This window comes from Strix uralensis, chromosome 2 (genome assembly GCF_047716275.1).
Source record: "Strix uralensis isolate ZFMK-TIS-50842 chromosome 2, bStrUra1, whole genome shotgun sequence".
NCBI lineage: Eukaryota > Metazoa > Chordata > Aves > Strigiformes > Strigidae > Strix > Strix uralensis.
In genome coordinates this window covers 134,155,762-134,180,940 of record NC_133973.1, presented here as the reverse complement: position 1 = coordinate 134,180,940, position 25,179 = coordinate 134,155,762, and the positions used below count along the sequence as shown (strand labels likewise).

The 25,179-nt window shown below is 42.2% G+C and overlaps 1 protein-coding gene across 1 annotated transcript in view; it reads right to left on the bottom strand.

Annotated features, from left to right (window-relative positions):
* The window catches only part of TENM4 (teneurin transmembrane protein 4), a 508,662-nt gene that overhangs the window by 106,759 nt on the left and 376,724 nt on the right, over window positions 1–25,179 (bottom strand). Inside the window, exons 14-15 of the mRNA XM_074860410.1 lie at window positions 23,350–23,535; window positions 9,275–9,421 (exon numbers count right to left, since the gene is read on the bottom strand). Coding sequence (XP_074716511.1) covers window positions 9,275–9,421; window positions 23,350–23,535 — 333 coding nt within the window. The remainder of the gene's footprint in view (window positions 1–9,274; window positions 9,422–23,349; window positions 23,536–25,179) is intronic.

Below are 25,179 nucleotides of genomic sequence, written 5' to 3'. Positions count from 1 at the left end.
TCTCTCATGCTCTCTGGTATTTATCACATAAGAAGCAGCAGGATCCAAGCCAGAAGTAATTTTCTTCTCAAGAAAACAGTAAATAAACTGAACCTGTTCCAGGTGCATTATGACAGAAACAAGGCTGATACGGCACCACATCTGCCAGGTGGTTGGTTAAATGGGACATGCTCCTTCCCACCCGAGTACGCAGGACGAGGCAGGCGCTGAGTAACTAAAAGGGTTTTGTGACTGTCTTCCTTGCCCATAAGCCTTCATGTTGAGACTCTCCAGCTCCTGAAAGCCTCCTTTGCTAGGAATGGATTAAGATCCTAAAGCACACAACCAGCTGCTAACTGATAGGAAAAGCTGTGTGCCTATTGAACACCACTGCTTATTAGGAGAGGCGGATCTTTTGGCTTACTTCTAAACTACGATGAGATGAGCATGACATATTCCCTCCCCAGAACAAAAACTAATTGTCACATTCAGAGCCACTACTATTCTGCAAAATAATTACTCTCCAGCAGCAATGGGGCTACTGTCCCTGAACTCTTTGGGTTGCTGCTGCACTTGCTGGCTGCAAAATGCTCACAAATCCCACAGCAGTCTCATTCCTCTTTCAAGCCTCATGCAGTCTAGCTTCCAAGTCCCACATCCACCACCACACAGTGCCAGCAAGGTGTCAAGGATTAGAGTTTTGTACAGAAGCAAAGGGCTGGTTTTGAGAGACTGCTTTTGCAGTAAACAAGATCAGCTGAGAGCTAATAAAATTTCAAATTAGCTGTGACTTTTCATGGCCCCACAATTGTGTTGGCTGATTTAATGGGCAGCGTCTTAGCTCGCTGAGATTGAATAACTGAGCATTTCTACAGTTAGGGATGCTGCAACAAAAATCCGTCATGCTGACATCAACAACAGAATGCAAATAACCTTCAGCCAGAGGTGTTATTATCTGTTTAAGCAGATTCTGACAGGTGCTGCATGTCAAGTGTCAGGCTGGAACAGGCAGGCCACAGGTAGGGATGGACATGTTTGGACACAGAGAGCATCCTGTGGACCATGACACACAGACAGTCAGGAGGAGATGAGCCTAATGAGCGTTATTGGGGTAAATCTGGGAAAGCATACATGACAAACTCAAGGATTGCTCCTGCTAAAGATTATGAGACTTTGCTACTGACTGCAGTGGGAAGAGCCTCTGTGAGAAACTGTACCAGGAAAAGCAAAACCAGAAAGAAAAATTATAAAAAGTCATTGCCAATGAAAGCATAAAATGTACTGATTATACAAATAATTGTGTCTCTCACGTCATCCAGTTTTTATCTTTCACCTTCCTTTCTGTGCCATTCACCAGGCAACATTATCACTTTCTGTGGGACACTGTCATGTCCTGTGATGCTTTTGGATGTATTACTGAGAGAGTTTGGATGGGGAGGGTTTAAAATGCAGATGCTCAAAGGTGAAGCTAACAAAGTGTTAGTCTTACCCTTGAGCAAATCTGGTTTTACCCGTCTAGATCTAGTCTGAACTCTGGTGAAACAGAGACTAAAGGAATGGCTCAGTACTTCTGCACAAAACACAAGTTATTGTTCACGTGAATGCTTGTGCTGATGAAGGTTTACAGGGGTAATAATGTTCTGCCCTGAGCTGAGGACTGACACTCAATTTAGTTCAGTTGGATTTAGGAGATAAGTAGGTTTTACTCCAGTGCTTTGCAGAGAACAATTTTACCTATTCAACAAAAGAGTTGTAGCTTTTGGCCCCACTGTAAGGAATCAAAAGGAAACAAAACAAAACCATAAGGAACAGCAGCAATGTGACTGTCAACCCCCGTGATCATGTTAGCTATTAATGTTCTCTTTGCTCTTTCTATCCCACCTACTCTGTTTTGATTTTGCCTGAATAAAGTTCTCACTGGTTGTATCCTGGCTGAATTAGAGTGCTGACTGCCTGGGAAAGGAATTGCCCTCACATCTTTCTCTAAGTGCTCAGCACATGTTTGCAAGTTCAAAATAATATAGCCACGTGTAATAGTAATCATGTATTTGAATTACAGGAGTCCTTGGGCTCTAGTGCAGACGCAGAGCTCTGCAATGCTAGTCACTACAGAAACACTCTGCAAAAACTTCATCCTAATCCAGAGCTACATTCTTCTTTAAAAAAAATCTGAAAAGAAAAAGAAGGGAAGTGGAAGGAGGAAATGACAGAAAAACACATGATAATCACCACTAGCTGGGCATAAACCAGAGCTATAATAATGTGTTTAGAGTCTACAAGTTCACAGCATCCCCCAGCTCATCATTGCTCTGGAGAATATAGTTGTTGCAGCTGGCTTCAAGGGTTTCTTCCTTTCTCCAGGCAGGCTTTTAACAAAGGCACTTACACATTACACAACCAGCAAAGCAGCGCAGAAACCAGGCAATCTATATTTTGAGTGAAATTCATGAAGTTGAGCAAGGCTTGTGAGGGCCCTTCCCAGCAGAGGAGAGACTAGCGTTCAGAGAGGGCAGTGAGTGTAGGTTGCTTAACCTGATCCATGGTCATGCAGTACCGTACCTGAAACTGCTTCCTTCAGGAGCCAAAGGGACTTAGAGCTTAGAAATTTTTTGTGGGAGCAATGGGTGCACACCCTCAGGAGCTGAGATATCCTTGTCACCAAGGTCTCTCGCTTTCCTGGTAAGTGCTGCAAGTGTTCAGCTACTGCTGAAAAGTTCAACCTAACACATTTTGTTGACTGAATCCAAGGCAATTCAAGCAATCATCTGAGCACGGCTTGGAAAGTGGCCTCAGACAACTTAGATATAGGCATGTTTCTCAAATCCTGGTGAAGGGGAAAGTAGACATGCGCTCTATGCACACTGAGCACTCTCAGGACAAAATCTTAGGTTTTTAAGGGGACTTTCTGCCCCAGAGGAGGCAAGAGTTTGCTTCAGGTGCTAAAGCAGGTCTGCTAAAGCTTTCCTGAATTTCTCCTTTGAGCACTGGTGCCCAAACTCTGTTTAAGCATCTTTTCAGGTGCAGAAATGCTTTGTGAAATGTGTGTCCAAGCCTGTCTTTTCTGAAGATGGTTCATGTTGCATCTTATATACCATCAGTGCCTCCTTCCCATGAGTAACTTCCCTGATTTCAGCAGACAACGGTAGGTTTCTTTTGACACAGAGGACACCTTCCTGGTTTCTTTCTGAATCTATTAATCAAAGGCATTTCATTAAGAATGATCAAAAGTACCAGGAACTCTCCCAAGCTGTCAAGGCAACCCACAGCCACTCCTAGACCCTCAGTTCACAACACATCATCCTCTGTAATGGTACAACCAACACCTGCTTCTGGATGCTGTATCGCATGGGTTCACACCGCCCTCCTGACAGCACCAGTGCCAATAACCGTCAGCCCGTGATACCCAAGTGTCCAATACAGAATCAGCAAAGAGCTGAAACCTGAAAATGTGAACCGGTCATTTTGTTCTCTTACTTGAGGAAAGGTTGATTAACAGTCATCATAAAATAGAGGAAGAAAAGCTGGGTGATTTATAACAAATTATACCAGCTAGCCAATCTTTTCAGGTACAGCAGACTTTCTCATCTTTTTAGCAGTGCTTTGTGGTTCCTCCAAGATGACCCTGTTGTTGGACTGGATCTATATGTGACGGTAAATGCTAATTTATGGTGGCTGTTTTCCCAGGTGCGTTCAGTTCTCCACACTTCCCTTCGTAAATGTAGCTAGCATATTAATGCATCATTTTTTATGGTTTTGAGGAAGCAGACAGCTCCCACACCATGCCTAGGAGACAATCTTCTCATGCTATAAAAGCCTTGCAGGCATGAAGTAAAGGTTCACAACAGTGTGCAAAAAGAAAGAGAAAATATCAGAAAGTACCCCATCACCTTGTCTGCAGCTCAAGCATTTGCGAAGACAAAGGTTTATGTTCTGGGGTTCTCCTGGATTCTTTACAATTCCCTTTACAACCCTGCTGCTACCTTCAGGTGTATCCCTGTGTACTGGTAAAGAGCACTGCAGACTCCTGCCAGCTCTCTAACACATTATTTGGCATGTGGTGGACAGATGGTGGACACATGGGTGTTAAGAAGGCCAGTGTGCAGTGCCAAAATTTCTCTTGCCAAAGAATTTGAAATGCTGCTGTCCCAAAGCATTATGTGAGTCTCCACCTTACTACAAGCACTACCTGATCCTTGAATAGGGCAAGCAAGACACGAAGCATAACTCTGTGGAGTTGCACCAATGGGCTATGGTACAGTTAAACAAACAGCATTGATTCGTCTCAGAGAACACATTCCTGAATTACGTCGTCCCTGAAGTGAGAGTTGGTTTCTAGTGGCAGCAATAACTAATAGTCAGGGCTGCAAGGAAAGGCGAAAATCCTGTGTGCAGTAGCCTGGTGGCTCTGACCTGCTCACTGCTCCAGGGTTGGCAGACTAAGGCAACTTTTAGTTGTTCTGGCCCAGGAGGATAGAGAGAAGGAAAGCATAAGGATTGCTCCACCTGCTAGCTCTGGGGTAGCATCTGGTGGAGCACAGACTGAACTTGCAAAGGCGAAATGGAGCCACATGTACATTGGAACCCTGTGTTCGTGCTAGACTAAATGCATTGCATGTAGCTGTCACAAATGAGACATAAAGTGAGGGGCAGAAGGTTCGCTACTACAATTCTTGCAGAAAAATAGAACAGGATGGTTTATTTTCTTCACTCCCAAAGGAAGATCATTGACCAGGTGATGTAAGAAAAATGAAGTTGCTATACTTCCATGTAATGGTGTGCAATATACATCAGGATAGGCCAGCTTTATACGACCGGTAAGTTTATCTATCTATCTATCTATCTATCTATCTATCTATCTATCTATCTATCTATCTAATCTGTCTAGCTATCTGTTTAAATTATCATGCAGTAATCACTAACACAAGCATTTGAATGTGTTTAGACTGGGAAGAGGCAGCAGATAACACAGACAACTGAACATCAACCTCTAATGAATACGAGTGGTTAGATAATATTAGGAACATTTATATTCCAGACATACTTTTCATCTGAGAAAGACTCTTGCCTTTCACAAGTAAAGTAGATTCACTTTGAGCAGAGTTCAGCAGCTGTTTAGCAACTGGAATGTTCACAGCAGGAAATGAAGGATGTGGTCAATTCCACTTCCCGGAGAAACAGCAAGCTTTACCCTCTCTGGAAGACTTGGCTACTCTGGAAAAGCCCAAAACAATAACAAAGGCCCTCAAGTGAAGTTACTGTGTTGATTAGACAGAACTTTTAGACCAAAAGAGCAATTTAGTTTAATATCTGTAATTCTCTCATGGTTCCAGGACAGTGTGGTGTATCCAGACAGGTAAATGGAAAAATGGCCAACTCTCTGGTTCTCAATATGGAGGGAGTCATATATTTAGATGATTTCTCCAGAGCAAAGATCGTTAACACAGCTTTGCTGCCCAATAGCATATCTGTGAGACTGTGAAGAATATCCTCTCCTCTCCCCCTCCATTTTTCCTGTATATTCTGTTCCTAACAGAGGAGTCTACAAATGCAATGGAGCCCGTATTTAGCCTATGGAATATCAGCCTCTTCTCAAGGCTTTGTCAAATGCCATTAAGTCCACTTCTAGGACTTGTCACAGAAGATAATTTTCTTGGTATTTTAAACTTTCAAACTTCTTATTCTTCAAGCACATGACAAAGCACTCAGTGTGGGGTTAGACAGGACTACTCTCAGGTATTGAGTGTTTGCAGCCATGAATTACAGAGGTTATTTTCTGCCAAAGAGAGGCAACAACCACTTTTCTCAGCTTGTTTTAAGGAAACACCTCCCATTTGTTGTGATACAGGTGGCCTCTTAGGTCAAATGTGCGAAATCCTAGCCTTTTACCCAGATTGTTAAAGCTCTCTCACTGCACTGTTTTCCCTTGACTGATACTGGATGATCACCTGCTCTCGGTTACTTACTACAGCTCCTTTCAAGTTGATAGGCTTTGTGTTTAAAAGTGTAAATAAAGTGGACTTGGGTGTGAAACCTAAGTGCTAGCTTTGACAGATGACACTTGGTGTGGAGAGGGGACTGCTCTCCAAGACACCTTTTTTCTAGCCTGAATGGAGATTACATTTCACTGAGTCTCTCTCTGAGGGACTTCTGCTTAGCTTGTTATTGTTTATCTGAACAGCCTCCAGATTTAAGAGGCAAACACACCCTGTAATTTGGTACCCGTCTCCCTCAGGGTATGATTAGGCTGGGATATGATGAAAAAGATTCTGACTTCAGCTCCCATTATCCCAAGGAATTTCCGGCTGCAGGGATCTTGATTAGCAGACATCCGATACCACAGTGTGGGAACCAGCTTCCGCTGAGCTCAGGCAGAGTGAAACCCTCGCAGAGTGAACAGCCCTACCGTGGTGTCTCAGCTTCAAGAGATGCTGCTCTGAGCAGAAAGTGACTCGAAGGGCAGCAGTGACCAACCAAAAGTAGCCAAAAGTAGGTACCTATGAGGTGATATCTGAAATAGCTCAAGGAGATGATGCCCTAAATCTATTTCTCTCCGCTGATGGTACCCGCGGTGACTAGCTCATATGTTTGACTTCTAAAGCTTCATGAAAGGACTACCATCTCCATTACCTACATTCATGTCTACATGAAGATAAATTCAGCAATTGCCCTGAAATCCTTTATGGTGAACCAAAACAAACCCCGTTTCTCCAGCCCTGAGCATGTATCACTCCAGAGACTGTTATAGGATCCCAAAAGAGGGAGAAACCATAGTGCTCATACACATACTACACACTCTTTCAAGAGGCTGTTCAGGCCTGCATCTCCTCAGTGCTCTTCAAAGCGCAGCAGTTTTCCAAGGTATAATGTTTGTGGTGACAAAGTGTCTGCGTCGAATATGGTCTTAATTGTGCTTCTAAACACAGGTGCTTAGTGTCATTTGAGTTGCCTTTGGATATATGAGAAATCCAAAGGCAGCTGTCACACATGAAGCATATACATTTGCTCTACTAGAGATCCAAGCTATTGTGAACGGGAAGCCAGAAGCCAGCTGGGGTACTCTAGGATGTCTCAGATGGTGCTGGACAAAAGGCAACAGACGTTAAGCTGGAACATGGAAAATTATGATTAGATATTAGGAGAAAAAAGTTTACTATAAAGATGGTGATATACTGGAGCAGGTTGCCCAGAGAGGTGGAATCTCCCTCCATCCTTGGAGGTGTTTGAGAGTTGAAAGGACACAGCCTTGAGCAACCTGATGTAATTAGAACTGCTTTGAGCAGGGAGTTGAACTAGAAATCTGTTGGAGGTCCCTTCCAACCTAAATTATTCCATAGAATTCTACAAATGTCTTCAGCTGTCTTGCTACAGAAATCATCATAAAAACTAGGAAATAGGTCCAGAATCATCCTTTCTTCATGAATCCATGTAACTATATTTGAATCCCTGTGCTAAACAAGGAACTCAGGCTTCAAAGCAGAAATGCTGCACCGCTGCTGATGCTCCTACATCTCAGGGGTTGAAATTCTAGATTTGAGCCTACAAATACAAATGATCCATAAAAATGTATAAAAATCAAGTCAAGAAGGTAAACGTATTCCACTGTTCCACTTCCCAGCTAAGAAGAGTCCTTAGCAGTAATGGAGCAAAATCACAGGAATAGCATAGTGTATGACACGGATTATTTGTAAACTGTAATGCACACCAGGTACATGTATTTTTTTTTAGTGTACCAAGAGTAAAGTCAACACTCATTTGTGGGCTCTGACACATGAGTAAGCTGTCACAAGGCAGTATGTTACAACCTATCAGTTGCTCTGCTCTACCTGTGTACACCACTGCTCCACACAAGTTCACCAAATGCATGTTAGCAGTTGATGTGCACTAACTTGTAAACATGTCGGTGCCTATTGTCTCTCCCATCTACATCTGCTGTCCTGCAGGCTAGCAAGGTGACAAACGGCTCGTTTCAAGGTGAGGGTAACCCAGTTACAACATTAGCACCTTGAACCAGGAGATACGAGGAGACGGTGTTCCACCAACCTTCTCAGAGTCTGGTCATGCTCTTTTTGATGTAATACAGATGTGGTCTACATTGTATGTTACGCTGAATTACTCTTTTTTCCCTCTCTCTCTTTCTAAAAACTTCACAGCGTTTTTGTTGGTTATTTTTTTCCATGGAAACTGGGATTATCCTTGGCTCTATTTACCATATTTTTACACATCTGATGTGATGAACTTTATTGCTGTTCTGTGTCAGCTGTAAATAGGAAAGACGAGTACAGTGATACTCAATTTCATGTGAGGCAAAAAGCAACCTTTGTTTTATAGTGTGTACTCTTTGTACGGTTCTCCAATTTTTTCCGTCTTTTCTAAAGGGATAATTTGGTCCATTTGCCATGCCAGATGTGCAGAAGTATTTTAAATATTCAATCAGAATCCCAGTTGCTCTGAAGCAGATAATCACAGTCTTGGCTTGGCTTTTTTTTTTTTTTTTTTTTAACTGTACTGTTCTTGTGAATATGATAAAACAGAGGCTTGCAAAATGCAGTCTCCACTTCACGGTCTGGGTCCTGGCCCAGACTTGTGGTTTACAAAGCCTTTTGCTGAGTGACAACAAAACAAATTATGCAGTCTCCCTTATGCCTTAAATTTAATATCTCATCTCCTGCCCTCTAATTCAAACCTTCACACTGCACCAGGGTTTCCTTTGTAATGAGATAACTCTGAATATTAAGTTTGCATTACACAGAGCTATTATTCACATGCCTGACATCATTACATATGGAACTGTAATCAATAAAACACGGTTCAAGAGGGATTGGATGGCTTGTGGGCATGGGGATCAGTCACTGAAGCCTCTAAGTTTCTGCAAAACATCCACCCCAAGTCAGTAGTGACCTACCAGAGAGCCTTGATGAAAACCTCAGGCAGCGAGGCCAAAGTTCGAACAGTCGGGGCGTTTGCTGTCTGAGGTGGTCCCATCGTGCCACTGCTGAGCAGCCTGGCTGGGGTGGAGTGACAGGACGAGTGCATAGCCTCTGCCTGCTCTCTGGTATATGGACTTGATTTGAGGATAAACAAATGTCCCTCTTCAGCCCTGGCACCCCAAGCCCAAATCCATTTTATTTGAATTCAGATCCACTCTGGCTGAGTCAGCCTGGCAGACTTTGCTGTCTGTTCTCCACCAGCTGTCAAAAAACAATCTGCCCTGCAGAATCAAGCCCAGCTGACTGTTCACTGTGCAAGGTTTATAGGCTCTGCGAAGCCTGACATATCACATGTGCTCATGTCCTACCTCCGTCGTTGTCTTTCCCATCGCCGCATGCTGTCTCCATGGAAGTATCGCAGCCCGCTCCTCTCCAGCCCAGCTGGCAGACACAGTGCCAGCCGTTCATGTCCAGAGTGCATCTGCCGTTGCCGTTACACAAGCCAGGGCATCCCTCTGCAAGGCAAACAGCCACACATTCAAATGCACTGCAAAGACAAAGCAACGCAGCCTGGAAAGGGGCTAATTAAACAGCTTTTCCCCTTTGCCTTCAGTTTATTTCTCCACTCCCACTTGGTGTCTTCCCACCTGGAGTGAACTGTCCCAGTTTGGTATGAGGATGGTGGTGACCACTCAGTGGGCTGCTGTCTCCCAGGAGGTCCTCACAGCACAGCCTCACTAATTGGATCGAGGGAATGGTGAGCTTCAGGGAGGCAATGAGATTTTCCTGCTTCGCTGGTTGTAAAACCCACCCTGCCCTCTGAAGTCTCTCAAAGCCTTTGCTTTGTAAAACCAAGATTTGGGGTTATCTAAATAGCAGGTAGGGTTAAAGTTCCTAACACCCAGCGGGATAAAGCAGCTGGCTTTTAGCAATACCAAGACCTCAGACTGGTAATCAGTCAAAGCTGGCTGGAAAGGGAAGACGTTTCCTATGTTAGAAAATATTTGGAGAACACCCAATTTCTCTACTGTAGTAATTTTGGGTGGGATTCATCTCATCCGGTTACAATTCATCTATAACGCAGATACCTTCAATTCTCTGTAGTCAGCAGAGACACACTGTCCCATGGCATAAATCCCCTCGTGTGTGTTAGATGCCCATACTGATGAGCTCTGGGAACACCCATTTCTCCCCAGTGACTAGAGAGAACTCGGCACAGAGGCAGGCATTTCTTTTATAGGCAATAAAACTTAGGGGGGACAAACACCAAGCTCCCCGTCTGCTCACTAGGGTTGGATTTTCTCATCAGATGACCTCTCGCTGAGACTTCCGTCCCTTTCTTTCCCCTCAAGAAAATAACACAGTAATTTCCACAGTAAGCAGTGGTGTGAGGGAGGCTGCTTAGTTTATACAATTCTGGGGGCTTTTTACCTGCAGAGCTCAAAAATCTTTACCAAGAAGCCATCAGGAATGTAAGACACATTTTACAGTTTAGGAAACTGAAGTACGAGGGACTGAAGTGACTGTCAAGGTCACTCAGCAGGACTGATGATACCAGGAACACAATTCAGTCTTCCTGAGCCCTGTTTTAAGGCCCTCTCTATTTATACGTGTGCTGTGCAATCCTGCCACATAGTTTGAGTTTCTTCAGGCCCTCAGCTTTGCCAGACAGGTTTGTGAAACTGTGCAAACAACACAGACTTATCCTGTCTTAAAGGGTCACAACATGATGGTGAAGAGTACTGAAAGGGACGTGTCGTTGCAACGTCTGGCTGACCACATGATGCATGGAGGGTCTGCCCCAGAAGTGCTGAGACAGCATGTAGAGCACACCACGTCATCGTGCGTCCTGAGCTAGGGAAAGGTAGTTCAGAAATGCCTTTTAAATAAAGAATTGTTTCTGGTGGACTTAACATCTTTTCTAGGATTGTTTTTTTAATAAGTGACAGATTTACAGGGAGCAAATCGAGAAAGGAACAAAGATAGTAAGGAAAAAGTCCTTTAAAAGGATCTTAAATAATTTTTTCATTTACAAACATATTTGTTGCATTTCCGTGTTTTAAAATGTGTGTTCTGGGGGGGAATATAACATGTGTGTGTATGTGTGAACATTCTTGTGTGTGTGTATTTTGGTATTTATACACTATATTAGTATTTCTATACTACAGAAGAGCTATTTATAGGCGAGGCTTCTTAAAATTCTCCATTTTAATATCCTGCCTTCAGTTACTTACAACAGTGCCAAACTTTTAACCATTTAATCTGATTTTTTTCCCATGCTAGAGCTAATTTATGTGTTTGTTCTTTTTACTTACTTTCCGTATAAGCTGAAAGCATTCAGCTGTTTTGGAGAATGAGAGAGGAAGAAGTATATTACTTGTTAAAACAACCTGCTAAAATTACTTAGCTAGGTAGATAATCCCACTTTGGAGTAGACAAATTCAGTTCGGATGGGACCATCCTGATGGTAGCAATAGGACTTTTTTCCTCTGTTTATAAATCTGCCTAAGTTTATCTAGATGAAAAACCTCAGAAGAAACCTCACTTTATGTGTATTCTGCATGGCTCCATTAGAGCATGACTGGTGCATCATCACTGAGCACACCTCATGCTTTTACTCCTTGAACTCTTATAACCCATCCTAAAAAGTTCTCTTCTATCCTGCAGTTGCAGAGGCTAAGCAGGAAACTCCTGGCAAAGGTGCTGTGGTGTTGACCTGGACAGGAGTGTGGTGAGAACCAAAAAGAGCTGGGTGATGAGAAGTTGAAGACACCACTGCAGAAGGATGAGAGAAGAGGGATTGGATACCACCAGGTTTTTAAGACAACAAGTAGTGTTTAAACCCTGGAGCAGACTCTTATTTTCTGCAGTGGGAAGAAGATAGGTTTTTACTGGGAGCTAAAGACAAAAAGTCTCCTGGGTTTGGTTCCAAGACATGTAGGAACAGATGCAAATCCTGGAAACGGTTTAAGTTAGGCCTATAAGGTTTCATATAATAAAAATTCAGAGGGAGAAGAGGGATTCCATTTTATTGTTTTTATTTCAATTATATTTTGCATTTCATAATCTTTGGAACAAAGATCACAAACGTAAAGATCTAACATTATTAAATGGAAAGGATACCGAAGTGATTGATCACTTGCTCTGAGGCTGACAAAAGCAAAAGATCTGCAAATGTCTCATGTGAAGTGTCCAGCAAGTATAAGTAAAAACTAATATAACTGTAAAAATTAGGAGCTCATATGGAACTGCATGTGCTCTACTCTCCCAGGCTTAGGAAAGGGGGAATTTGAAGTGGTAGAAAATAGCTGGTATAATTTGGATGAGGCACCTTCTGCATCTGAGGAAATGAGAAGAGCTTGATTTGTCTACTCTAGCACAGCCAAGGCTGAAAAGACTATGATTGTTTTTCACAAATTCATGAAACAGATAAACAGTGAGAAGGGGAAACAGCTATTTAAGCTAAAGAGAATAATGCTGGCATAAGAACAAATGGACATGAACCAAGCATGAATAAATTCTGGCTGGAAATTAGAAAGAAAAAAAAAATCATTTTCCAGGATCAAAGGAATAAAGTTTTGGAGTAGCCTCCCAGTAGGAGTATTAAGGAGAAGAAGCCTCACATCTATCCATAGAACTTGGTAAATGCATAGAAGTTTTACACAATGTGGCTGCCCTTGACAGCAGAAGCCTGGACTCTAACAGAGGAGACCCCTTTCAGTCCTATGCCTTTGAATTTTGTGTGCAATACACTGCCTATATGGAATGTGTTTGAGAGTATTTCAATGGACTTTCAGGATTTCCTCTGAGTCTTCTTGATCTGGACCCAGAGGAACTAAGTCAAGCATCTCAGAAAGCAGACAGAGGAAAACCATCAGTCAGGAGAGGAGAGAGTATCTCACGAGATTATGCCTTCCCAAAGTATCTGTTCCTCTTCTTGACTATTAAGGGAATCCAGGATGACTAGATGAGATATAAGCATCTGTGCTGTAGATACCTGAAGTAGGATAACTCCCACCTGTAATTTCATACTCCACTGTCTTGGCATCTTTCAAGTCTACAAAGTGAGTTTGCCCCTTCCCACCAAGGAGAGAGTCATCTCTGGTTCCTAGTGAGATCAATCTTTTCCAAGAAGTCAGAGGGAACTGTTTCCTCATGAGATAAACTCTTCTTCACAGTTTCATGAACATAAAAGTTTTCAGATATTAACCATTACATTACAAGGTACAGCAAAGTATCAGTGCTGTGAGGATTATATTGTATCTCTCCTGTGTCATGGGTTTGGTAGGAGGACAGACAGTTTTCAGAAGTAATGAGAAAGGCAACCATTAATAGAAAACAACACAACTAAACAGCAGCTGTCAGAGGACTCATACCTTCAGAAAGTTAGAAGAGAACATGAATGTGTAGGCCAATATATTTGGGAGAATGGACCTATAAGTACTACCATTTCTGAACTGGTTCACTGCATAAAGACTTGGCCATCACTGACACTACAGAGATAGGAACGTACAGTTTTCCCCATTCCACAAGCAGTGCATCTCAAAGCACTTGACTAAAAGATGATACAAATAAACTTTATCCTCTCCTTTCCCCCATGCTGGGGAATAAAGCAAGAAGATCATCTTGTCTCCGAAGTGCTTCTGAATATCAACACAGCGGGATGGCTTAATCCTCACAGATTTACACCACCATAACCTTGCAGTTCTGATGTCTCATAGCTAGAGTCACTAACGATCCATCATTCCTGTTTGTGTTTCTTAACTGTATTTGGGTGACTAAGAGAATTGAATGCATGAGTAGGGCTTTCTGAGGCGGTGACAGGGGGATGACCCTTTATGTGAGTTTCCAACTGACGCACATGAACGTGCTGCTGAAGGATGATGATACTGTGGGACATTGAACAAAGATGTCAGGTCTGCCATGCAAGAGACAGTACAGCCCAGGGAAGCAATATAAAAAGTGGACTAATTTTGAACTAGACAAGAAGAGAGTATCAGAGTCAAAGAAGACTGTCACCAGGGTAAGAAATTATCCTGCCATTTTAAGACTGTTGGTAAAATAATCTGCTCTTAATGATCTGTACAGTTAAGGCCTTCTCTAATTAGTCCAATTATAAACAATGTACAATGGGATCTTTCTTCAAGCCAAGCCTCATTGCCACTTGAAATTGGACTTAAAAGATAAGGCTATTATCTTTCCTCCATTGTCAGTAAGAAAGCACTGATGGATGTTCTAGCAAGTCCTGATAGACAGTGGTTGGGCTCTTAAATATACAGGACATGGCTGAATGCAACATGTGAGGATGCAAACACCTGGATCTTGAGAGAACAACAACCAGTAAGTGACCTGCAGGAGTTCTGTAGGACCGAAGGGGAGGAGCAAAGCATCAGGTGATCCCTGCAAATTATGAGAAACCTGGTAAATTGTCCTGAAAAACACTCAACTCAAACTACCCCCATGATATTTTGCAATGGTGGGAATCCAGAAACACTTAATCAGATGCATCCTGTAAAATGAAGATTAAAAAGTTACTTGCCAGATCTCCTATTTCTTATAACTGTGCAAATGAGGGAATTGCCTGTGGTCAGGCCTTGGGTTCTCACTGCTTCTCAGACTTCAGGAGCAGCCCAAAGAAGTCACCTTGCAGCCATCCCTGAATTCAAATGTTGTTCAACATCTTTACATTTTAGAATAGCTGTTTATATGCCTCACTACAGTGTTACTGTGGTTATTTAAGAGCAAGAATTGATAACCAACAATAGAAATTAATTACACTGATGTACCATGAGCTCCAATGGTATTCTGGATGAACAAGCTCTCTCTAAAATCAGCATCTCTTTAATAGTAGGCACCTCTTTTCATTTTAAGTATTACCAGTGTTAATTAGGCCTTAGTTTAAAAGACTCCACTCTAATTCTAGCTGCTGCTTTAATCATGCTGATGTTTGCTATTGAAACTTGCCGTCCTATTTAGAAACAATTCTGCATCTTCTCTGACTTACTGATTTACTGTAAAGCTGTAGGAAAGATTCAGCAGTAAATCAGGCTCACCCTTGACAACACAGGATTACTGGGAAGGATTTCAACCAGAAAGAGGTTAATAATTAAGAAAGCCAAAAGGGCATGAGTAATTTAGTTTTGAAAAATGCACACCATGCAGTTAGCCAAGTAAGAAACATGTACTTTTAATGTTTCTGCTATTGCTAATCTTTCCAAAAGATGCCATGCGTGGTAAGAGAAAATCTTTTACTTTTAATATGTTGCTTAACCTGTTACCCACTGAAATACTCACTAAATATAATGTGTTCTTATTCTTGGGCATAACGGTGAGTCGAAAGGCTATCCAGAGGAAAAATGAAAGCTACAGAAGACTTATTAAAAAAACCCTGGGCCACTGAATGGGCAAATCAGTACTGAAGGTCCCTGGACCCAGGCTCTGCAGGTTGATTTCTCATCTTTTTTATTCCCTTGGTGCTTATCTGCTACCTTTTGATCCAACCTTCTCTAATACCTGTTGAGATGAAAAGGAGGAGTCCTGGGGTTTTGAAATGCAAGCCACTGTGATGTGGAACATTAACAGGAGCTTCTGATTGCACTCCCTAGTAATGGCCCATACCTTCCTCTGAGGATGCCACCACTATTTCTTCATAAGGGCACAACAAATGACCCTCTTTCCTTGACCTAAGAAGGAGAATATACTTTTTTCTCCTAATTTAAATAAAGTCAAGCATGTTTTACTGATGTTAACCAACGAGAAAAAACTACCACTGAACAATCCACTGATCTATAAACAGGGGTCCAAGGACAGCTACTAGTTGCTGCATTGCACTGAAGACAAGTCTTCTTATTTAAAGTCTGGACATTTCCTTATCATTAATATTTGTTTGTCTGTTCAAAGTTTTTCCCTATTTTCTTTCCCTGATTGTACCTGAACCTGCCTTTAAACCTCAATGGAAACAAGAAACATTAGATTGTAAATTCATGCAGAGAAGTGAAGTCAAGTAGGGCAACCGTGTTTCTTGTCACACCACAAGAGCCCTATATGGCAGAGACTTCATTTTCACTGTTCACCGGACAAATATTTTGTCATATCTGTCCTTCTTCATCAGCCTCTCGCAGCTGCTGTTTCTGATTGCTCACAACCTGAAAAGGAGGGTAATGCTATGGAAGAAACTGATTTGTTCAACCTGATTTTTTGGTTTGTTTAACCAGCAAACATATGATGCTGTGTGGTGTCAGCACTGTGTTGTTGTTAGTGTCAAATCAGCCATGTAGAAAGGTATTTGTGTCCAACTCAATCATATTTATTGTTAGATTGTTGTATTTAACTAGATGTGTGCTATTTCAATATTTTTAGAAAGCTAAGTGCATTGTGGAACTGTCTATTTCTATTTAAAAGTCCTAAATTAACTTAGCTCATTGTTCTGATTAATAAACAACTAAGATTTTTTTTAAGATTACGCCTATTCTGTAACAGTTCAATTTCTTTTCTTCTTCACTGAAGAAACACCTGGGTCCTAGACTTGCTTTACATTTACAAATAGGAACATAGGGGCAGATTTTGTTGTAGTGTACATTAACACAACATCACTAATTTCAATAGATTTTTGCGGATTTATACAACCAGAGGCTTTCAGGTCATAACATATTTGCATTAAGAAAAAAAATATAATTTCATTACTCAAAGTTCCCATGTAAGACTCTGCAGTCATGGATCAAAAACATGAAGACTCCACACAGAAAGTGCACTCACCTGCTTGTTACAAAATGGATCATAGACACTTAAATAAAACACATCACTGTACAAGGGCTCCTGCTGTATTCACAGACAGTTTTGTTTCCTCCTGACTTGCCTTACCTGGGTAGGAGGGGTGAGGATGAGAGATGATTTGGAGGGGAGGGCAGGGACAAGGGGACAGGTAGGAACACTGATACGATGTTAACACAGGATCACAGCACTTACGGAGGTATTTCCTACCAAAATGACTGGAAAGTTCACCCTTCCAGACATTAGGGAGCACTTTGGTGACAATGAGGAAGGGATGCAACCTCAACACAGCATGTTCACGGTGCATTTTTTAAAAAGAAACACAAAGACAATAGGAAAAATAGGAAGGAAGAGCATACCTTTCACTACCTTATCCAGATAGTGAGCTTGGGAGATAAAAGACAGGACATTTAAGGTAGGATTGAATAAGTGCATTGCGGCTTACTACGAGACTGTGCAGGTGCTAGAAAGGCAAAGGAGAGTTTGCTGTGATATGAAAAGAAAAACCTTGATTATGAGGAGAGAAAAAAGGAAGAAGGGTGGAGCACAGCCCTCCTCAGTCAAAGAGCTCAAGAAGGCTGTGTTTAGGCATCCAGTCATCTTTGCTCATTAAGATCAGGAAGAGAAACAGGAAAGTTGTTTATATATATTTATGTGTTTTTATATATATATATATATGTATAAATATATATATGGCAGAATATTGTAATGCTCTGCTAATTCGCAACAGTCTACCTCTGTTTTACTGACTGCTTTTCTTTTCATCAGGAAAACCAGAGTCATTTGAAAGTTCTCCTCCTCACCTGATTGCCTTATATTTTTCCGCACAAAGAGGCACAGTTCTGTGACCTTACCAGACTGGGAGAGGCTTTTCCCTGGATCTTCTTAATGGTAATATATTGCATTTACACAGTATCCTCTAGCCCCAGATCAAATTATTTTACAAATATTAAATTAACCTCATGGCAGCTCTACCAGATAGGTAAGTATTAATATACTCATTCCAAGGAGGGCTAAAGAAAAAGAAAGAAAGTTATAGATGTAGTGGGACCAGTCACGTGTCTAATTCCCATGTAACATTAATTTGGAAAACCACCTTCTAATTGATTTTCCGGGGTCAAACAGAAAGTTGGTGGCAAAGACACAAGCAGAAGCCAGGAGTCCTGCCTCGGAGAGCCCTTGCACATGCCAGCAGGCGGCACTCTCTGTCCTAACAGCAGCTGGTCTTTATTAATAAATAAGAGGCTCCGAGTCTTGCATTTCTCCCTTTCATTACCTGCTTAAACGTTATTTCCCTTGTTCTCATGTCAGCTGCCTGCAATCTCTCTCTCAGTTGTGTCCTGGTACCCTTTTGAAGAGGTTTTTGGTTCAGGTTCATTCACACGGACTGCCCGCCTGAGAGGTCGCAGCCCTTGTAGTAATTTTATTTCTGTCCTGTGAATCTAAAGGATCTGTTGAAGCACTATCGTAAGTAAGCGGAGAGGGCTGGGAGGATCAGAGCTAATCTAGTGTGGGGCAGTTTCAAGGCTTGGGAAGGAGATTAACTAATCACCCCAGTGTAGTGTGGTGGTAGCGATGCAAGAAGCATGGCATCGCCATCCGCTTGGACGGTGGCTGAAGCCTGGGAATGTGTCTCTTGGATTTTGACTTCCAGAGCAGCTCAACCTGCAAACTTGGGCAGCAGCCATTGTGCAGATGATGGCAGTGGAGGCAGTTGCCAACGTCAAGCATATATCAGTTATGTGCCAATATTATCTGGTAATTTGAAAAACAATGGGGGTTTTCTATGGGAATATTTCATGGTAGCATGAATCTTTCTTCTCTAAACCTGTATAGCCTCATTCCTATGCTATACTTCTGGCATTAAAATATCATCTTATCATCTGCAGATATTTCTTTGGAAACCCTGTGGGCATGTGGGACGTGCTGAGGAACTATGTAGGGGCTCAGAAGAAAAGATACTTTTCTAAGCTGTCCTCTGCACCCAAAGGCACCGCACTCAGCTCCATGTCACCACCCCCCTCCTGGAAGCCACCGGCCCTTCAGATCTGCTACGGGGGCAGCTCGTGTGAGCGTTTGTCAGTTTGAAAGTCCTCTCATTTCACCAGCCTGAGCTAACATAGTTTGATTTGTTTGAAACACACGGGGAAGGGTCATGAGAATTTCTCTTCATTCATAGAGAGAGAAGAGAGAAGTGAGAGATGCTGAGGGCAGGTCCTTGGGCAGGACGTCTTCCCCAGCACACTCTCCTTCTTCATTTTCTAAATATCCTTTTTCCTTTTATCTTCCCTGTGGGGTGAAGTAGGCAGAGCCTCAGTGAAATCACTGGAGTTAAACTGGGATCATACAAATTTGAAGGAGAGGAGAAAGTAGCTGTTCATTGCTGAACCAGTGATGGCACAAGTTTATGCCACGGGGGCAGGGAAAAAGACTGTCTTTGAAGTTCATCTGTGCTTAATATTTACTGTCAAATATGCTGCCAAACTACTTAAGGCTAGATTACCTTCAGCTTGATGCAAAATCATGTCAGAACAAAGCAGCAAGCACATATTTTCCACTGCCTGTTATAACCATGGCCTCCTCTTGCCCAAAGGGACCCATCCCAGCCAAGCAGGGTGGGTGCCAGAGGGTCAAACACAGCTCAGGCCCTGCTGCAGATAAGCCCGAGCGCTGCAGAGAGCTGACTATCTGCTCTCTTGGGCTGAGGGTAGCAAGAACCTTCACCAGACACTGGTGGGCTTTTTTTATATTGGGCTGCGCATGGACTGAGCTGCTTTATGGATTATAAATGGCACAAGTGATGTGTTAGAAAGTTGTGGAAAAGAGACCAGGATCCACCTGTAACGTGCCTTGTCTGGATTCCAGCTGCTCCAGCAGAAACTGAGAGGCACTCATTACAACCCCGGCTATTCAGAACATGTGTGATTATTTATGCAAGAAAGCCGATGAAAGGCAAACTTAAAGGGGCAGATTTCTCAAAAATCAGAGTTTTGCTAAGTAAAACAAAAACCATCCTGATGGCGCCATAAGCAGAAGCCCGTGTGGGATGGCTGTCTGCCTGTCTGTCCAGGCACTTGTTATTACATACATCACCAGTGCAAGCCACGACCAGACTTTCAAAAGGAGTTAAGCACGTAGCTTTTGCAGAGATCAATGGGAATTAGGCACTGAGGTGATTTGAAAATCCTGCTAGGTAGGCTGCTGTGCGTTCAGAGAGCTAACTGCTGGTCCCTCAGCGCTCCAGAGACCCTGTAATATTCAGGTGCAGCAACTGAACTTCAAGGGATGGCTCTGGCCTTGTGTCCACACTGTTCAAGGATGATGAATGTCCCAACTCCACCGCACAGGGAAGCCCTCTCTGATGTCATTTTTCTAAACAACCCTAATGAATCAAGTGATTAAGGCTTGTTGCTGGTAAAATATTATACAGAGAGATTCACGTATCAGATGCAATGTCAGTGCAAGGCCCAGGTAGGCAGAGGAAGTCTCCCTTTGCATCTCTGAGGTGGTTGCACAGCACCTGGGGCACTATTCAGGCCATAGCATCAACTGTATCAAATTTGAGGCCAGGCTGTTGTGGCCCTGGGAAATTTCTAGAGTTGTTTATTAAACCCAGGAAATTTTCTGTGGTGCCACCAGCGAATCAATCCCATAGAGTAGCCTACCATAGAGCTGACTTGTAATTTGGCCTTTCAGAACCTGCAGTAAAAGGGTTTATTTCATCTTTAAACTCAACGCTCCTAAAACCCACCACACTCCCTGTATGTGATTTGAGCCAGAATAGAAGAAAGTTGAATTCCTGCAATGTTAGAGGGGAAATTTGGAATATTCTGAAGAGCCCATTATAGGAGTTTTGCACTGTAGCTGTTGTCATTTTTTTTTTCCTTTAAGAAATTAGACTAAATTGACTGAACCATTCTGCTGGGTTTCAGGATTCCTGCAGTTATATAATCAACTTTCTGTTCTACTCTTTTGCGTGGATGTGCTAAATTTGCTGAATTACGATGATGAATGCAAGCTTCTGCATCAATTTCCTGGTTGGGAATTAACTGGGGTTCCTCTAATGAAATCTCTGAATGTGAGCAATCAAGCTAGTATATTTGGTAACATGACTCTTTGTATGAGCAAACAAAATTAATCCACTGGGATCAGAGTTCCCTTGAACACCGTAAGAAAGAGCCTCCTACGACCTACAAAACAAAAGGATTTCTTACTCTCAGACATGCTCAACAGGAAATGGAAGAAGTGTCCTTTACTTGTATCATCCATTTCTACCATGTCACCTGCACACATGGCAATATTGTTAAAGCATCACTTCAGCAATGGGGTTTTATGCTTGTCAGTGCTAAAGCAAACCGGGCCATGACACAGACATATAAGGAATTACTGTCAACAGAACAAGTTGCCATGCAGGGAAGTTACACAAGGACAAGGGGAATGCTTTCCACATACTTAATGTAATTCCAAGTCAATGTCCTTTCATCTGTGCCAATATAACTAGCTTATTACTCCTTCTAAAGCTATTCAATTTTCTTGGATATTTATGACTTTGCCAAATCTCCTTTACATTCTACACAATTATCAATGAAATATTCTGTGGGAAATACTGTTTACAGCTTCATAGGCATGAGACTATGTACGAATTTGTTGCTAAATCACCATGCAAAAAGATGAGGGGGGGGGAAGTGAAAAGAAACAGAATTGCTCCAGCACTTTAAGTACTAAAGAATGATTCCTAAAGCAAGGCAGCACTGCAATAGGAAGGTAGCACCACACAAAATGATAGTGTGCACCAGTAAAATCTCAATGCTGACTGCATTGCGGTGCTGGCCTTTCCCATGATAACAAGGATTCTTTACACTTAGAGTGAGGAATACTACAAATAATGGGGTAAATTTAATTACCATGAAAGAGAAAAGCTCGTTGTTCGAAAACAGTCTGGGCATATCAGCTGTGTGGAGAAATATCATATACCGAACTAGTGGCATTTTGGTTTTGCAGCAGAACTAATAAAATGGCACTGAGGGTATGAATCAGGCTTTTTTTGTGCATAAATGACTTTCATATAAGATCATCCCTTGGATTTGGGGCCTTTTGCTGAACTCTTTTTTTCTTTTTTGCATTTAAAACCCTTTCATGAATCTGTGTTGCTTTCCAAAACAAAGTACTTGAACACAAGGCTATAAAATAATATTATAGAAACACAGGATTCCAATTAACACAGGACTGCTCTCTTTTAATTTTAAAGTCACTGAAGAGAGGGGGTTTTTTAATCCCTTCCTCATGAAAAGAAATGAAAGCTTCTAGGGACATAGAAAAGAATGCAAAATGTAATGTCTAATGAGACAGAGGAAGTTTTAAGAGCTAGGTATTTTTCATTAGGGGATGCATGTGGAGACCATAATGTGGTAGGGTGACATTAGCATAAATAAATGATAAGTAGAATTGCACCACATATATGGTTTGTACCATTACCCTAATACTGAAATTAAAATATTGTGATCAGGCTTCATTTCCTGTCTGTCTTTGTGTGTGCAAACTTACCTGGTGTTCAAGCTCAGAAAGTGATGTCTACATACAACTAAGTTGATAATCCACACGGATAACTATGCTGACATTTTCACAGGTATTGCTAGTGGGTAATTTTGATGTAGTGTGATTTATATGTATCATGGCATAATGAAAGTAACATAGAGGTAAATTTTCTTGTCTTTAAAAGAAGCTGATTAAAACAAAATGACTGGAGGAGAATTCTAACTCTGGATTTTTTTCAGGTCCACACAGGCATTATTGAGAGCAGAACTGGATTCACTAATTTAGTTTTCCATTAATGTATAATAAATGGTACCTGGGGAGTTTTAATGCATGACTACGGAATGGGGACTAAAGTGGTTGAATGCATGACAGTCAGAAAAAAGGAAGAATGGAAAATGCATCAAGGAGTTAAGTGAGATGAAGGAGGAAGGTAAAGCCAAGCCAGTTCATTAATGATGCTGCAAATTGCTTAACGTGAGAACTGTGCCTCTTTGCATGATTTCAGCATATTGGTGGCATCTTGTTAATAATAGCAATAGACATGACACTGAGAGCTCAAGGTAAGTGCCAGGTGCATGAGGCATACAGAACCAAAGAGAGAGGGAAACGAAATGGTTAGAAAGGTAGCAGAGCAGACAAGGGATAAGCAAGACAGAGTTAAATACCAGCCAGAAGTCATCTGACTGCAGTTTCCTTTTTATACTGGCAAGCAAAGTGGCAGTGCAAACAATGGAGCAAATAAAAGGGAAGAAAACTTTAAATCAGATGCATGTTTCTGAAAATGCTGTCGCCATAGTAGAGAGAAGTCTTGGAGGCCACAGAAAGACCTTTTGAGAGAGGCAAAGTGGGATGTTTTTAAAAGCATGTAGCTGACATTTGACGGCTTGTCTCTGAGATCAAACACCACATAGGTGTACTTCACATCTGATAATAAAAAATATATATAGCCATGTTATCAGCAAATGAAAGGACATTTTATCTTGTTTCACATGAAAATGTATGATGTCAGAACTTGAAATCCAAGAACAAAGGTGCTCATGCTACACTAAGTCACACATATTCAATTAAGCATGCGCCTTTTCTCCTCCCTGATCATCAATTATTCTTTTAAAAGTAGTCGTTTTTTCTTTCTCCCTACCAATAGTGCAGTGCTCTCCGTTCCAGCCCGGGCTGCATTCACACTTGCCATCCCGGCATGTCCCGTGCTCATTGCAGCGTGGGTGACACGCTCGCTGATCACAGGCTGTGCCCATCCATCCCTCCTCGCAGCGGCAGGTGCCTCCGACACAAATGCCATGTCCTCCGCAGTCCGCTGCACAAATCTCTGTGGGAGAGGAGAGAAGAGAGAGGAGGGGATATAGGTGGAGAGAAGGGAGAGGGGGGGGAAATCCAGAGTGTTATTGTTAAGAAAAGCAGCCACACTTCACTACCTCGCCTTACGGGGCAATGAAAGGAATTCCTGGAGCTCATAACACTAATCCTTCCTGACAATAAGAATCTAATAAGTATATTACAAAAAAGAGATGGACATGGATTGCAGAGGTCTGCTGTGATTGATCCTCCTATTTGCTTTCTAATTCTCTTGCACTCCTCAAGCTTTTGTGACCACCAGATCCGAAGGGGAAGGCTCTTCCAATAAGCAGAACAAAAGCCACATTTAATTATAATCTGGTTAAGTGTGGAAACAATGTGCTGATAAACTACTGATGCTACAGTTAAGTGCTGGCAAAGCCTGTCTATGGCTTGTTAAGTCACAGTTCTGGGGATGGGATTCATTAAAACTCTTATCTCTTTAAAACTAATATAGAGTATTTCTGTTTTGACTGAGTCTGCACATCTGCTATGTCCCTGTTCTCCCACCACCCCATTAAAAATCCCCTCTCAGGCATTTGGAGGTACCAACACGCTCTTTTTGTGAGCTACACGCACTGGAGTTGAAAGGATGGTGCTTGTTCCCAAGTCTTAATAAAGTTAATGGAAGCATGGAGTCACGGCTGGATATTCCAGTACTTACCTCCAAAAAAGAGAACAGCTAAAGGACATTGGCTTTTCAGGGGTGCTGGCCTTCCCACCCTCCGTGAGCCCCAGTGGGCATGAGGACACAGATATGCCTAATATTTTTGCCCAGTACTAGGTTTTTGGCTAAAACCTGGCATGCCCTTGGCATGAATTTGGGAAACTTCATGTTTTCATATGCCCTGTATTTGTCTGGAAAAATTGGGACTTGGTGGAGAACAGGCACCCATGAGTCAGGTGTTAAAGTGCCTGTTACCACCATTACTATACAGGACTGGTTTCAACGAAAAAAATAAAACTGAATACTGATGTGGTGTCATACCGTAGATGAAATGAAATGAATCTATTTCTACTTCTTCAGGCTCATCACCTGACTGCTCACTTTCGATCTCTCATAAACCATGACTGCACTCTCCTCAATCAGATGAGAGGCAATTCAGACTGTATTTCAGACTGTTGGGTCTTTCCCCTTCTCTCTGACTCCTGCCTGGTGCTTCTAAATTGGATCGAACTTTTCCAAATGTTTCAGATTCAAGCCTTCTGCTTGACTGAGCCATTTTATGGATTTTACAAGGTAGGGACACAGTTCCCTCTGGGGAGAGTGGAGAGAAGAGAAGAACAGAAGAAATGCTGAGCAGGCCTGGGCTGGAAGCCCAGAAAGGGGTTCCAGGGTACTCTGCAGAGCACCTTCTTTCTCTGTTCTCCCAGATATGTACCCCAGAAAGAATACCTCAGCCACCAGCCCATCTCCAGCGCCTCTCTTTGTGCCTCTGAACATATTAAGTGCAGGATTCAGGCCTCGAGGCTTGTGGTGGAGGGGCGACTGGTATTATACAAGACATTTACTCTGGGTCACTGGCTGCACATAAAATATTCAGAACTACTCAGCCTGCCTTAACATCACACCTGACTGAAATTCAGCCTTACTTAAGTTGCCTTTAGACTTTTGCTA